General features: G+C 59.0%; 1 protein-coding gene across 1 annotated transcript in view; it reads left to right on the top strand.

Annotated features, from left to right (window-relative positions):
- The window catches only part of LOC104413183 (rho GDP-dissociation inhibitor 1), a 2,122-nt gene that overhangs the window by 1,566 nt on the left and 185 nt on the right, over nucleotides 1–371 (top strand). Inside the window, exon 5 of the mRNA XM_010024108.1 lies at nucleotides 201–371. This exon is cut by the window's right edge and continues 185 nt beyond it. Within this exon, the coding sequence (XP_010022410.1) occupies nucleotides 201–371 (171 nt within the window). The remainder of the gene's footprint in view (nucleotides 1–200) is intronic.

Genomic DNA, 371 nt, shown 5'->3' with positions numbered 1-371 from the left:
AGCTCGGTGCTGGTGCAGAGGGTCGCTCCCTGCAGCAGGAGCTGTTCCTGGAGCAGAGCTGTGGATGTGGGTGACCCTCCTGCCCTCACAGCTTTGCTGTGGCCCGTAGCTGTAACAGGCCTTGCATCTGCTTCAGCCTCGCCCCAGGTGCAGGGGAGGCTCTAAACCAGGTGCCGTGCTCCGCTCTTGTCTCCCTGTAGTTGACAAGACCGAATACATGGTTGGGAGCTACGGCCCCCGAGCAGAGGAATACGAGTTTCTGACCCCCATGGAGGAAGCCCCTAAGGGCATGCTGGCCCGGGGCAACTACAATGTCAAATCCAAGTTCACAGATGATGATAAGACTGACCACCTGTCCTGGGAGTGGAACC

The sequence above is a fragment of the Nestor notabilis genome, unplaced genomic scaffold (assembly GCF_000696875.1).
Source record: "Nestor notabilis isolate BGI_N333 unplaced genomic scaffold, ASM69687v1 scaffold18851, whole genome shotgun sequence".
NCBI lineage: Eukaryota > Metazoa > Chordata > Aves > Psittaciformes > Psittacidae > Nestor > Nestor notabilis.
The sequence above is the reverse complement of the archived record's forward strand: the minus strand, read 5'-3'. Positions and strand labels throughout refer to the sequence as shown.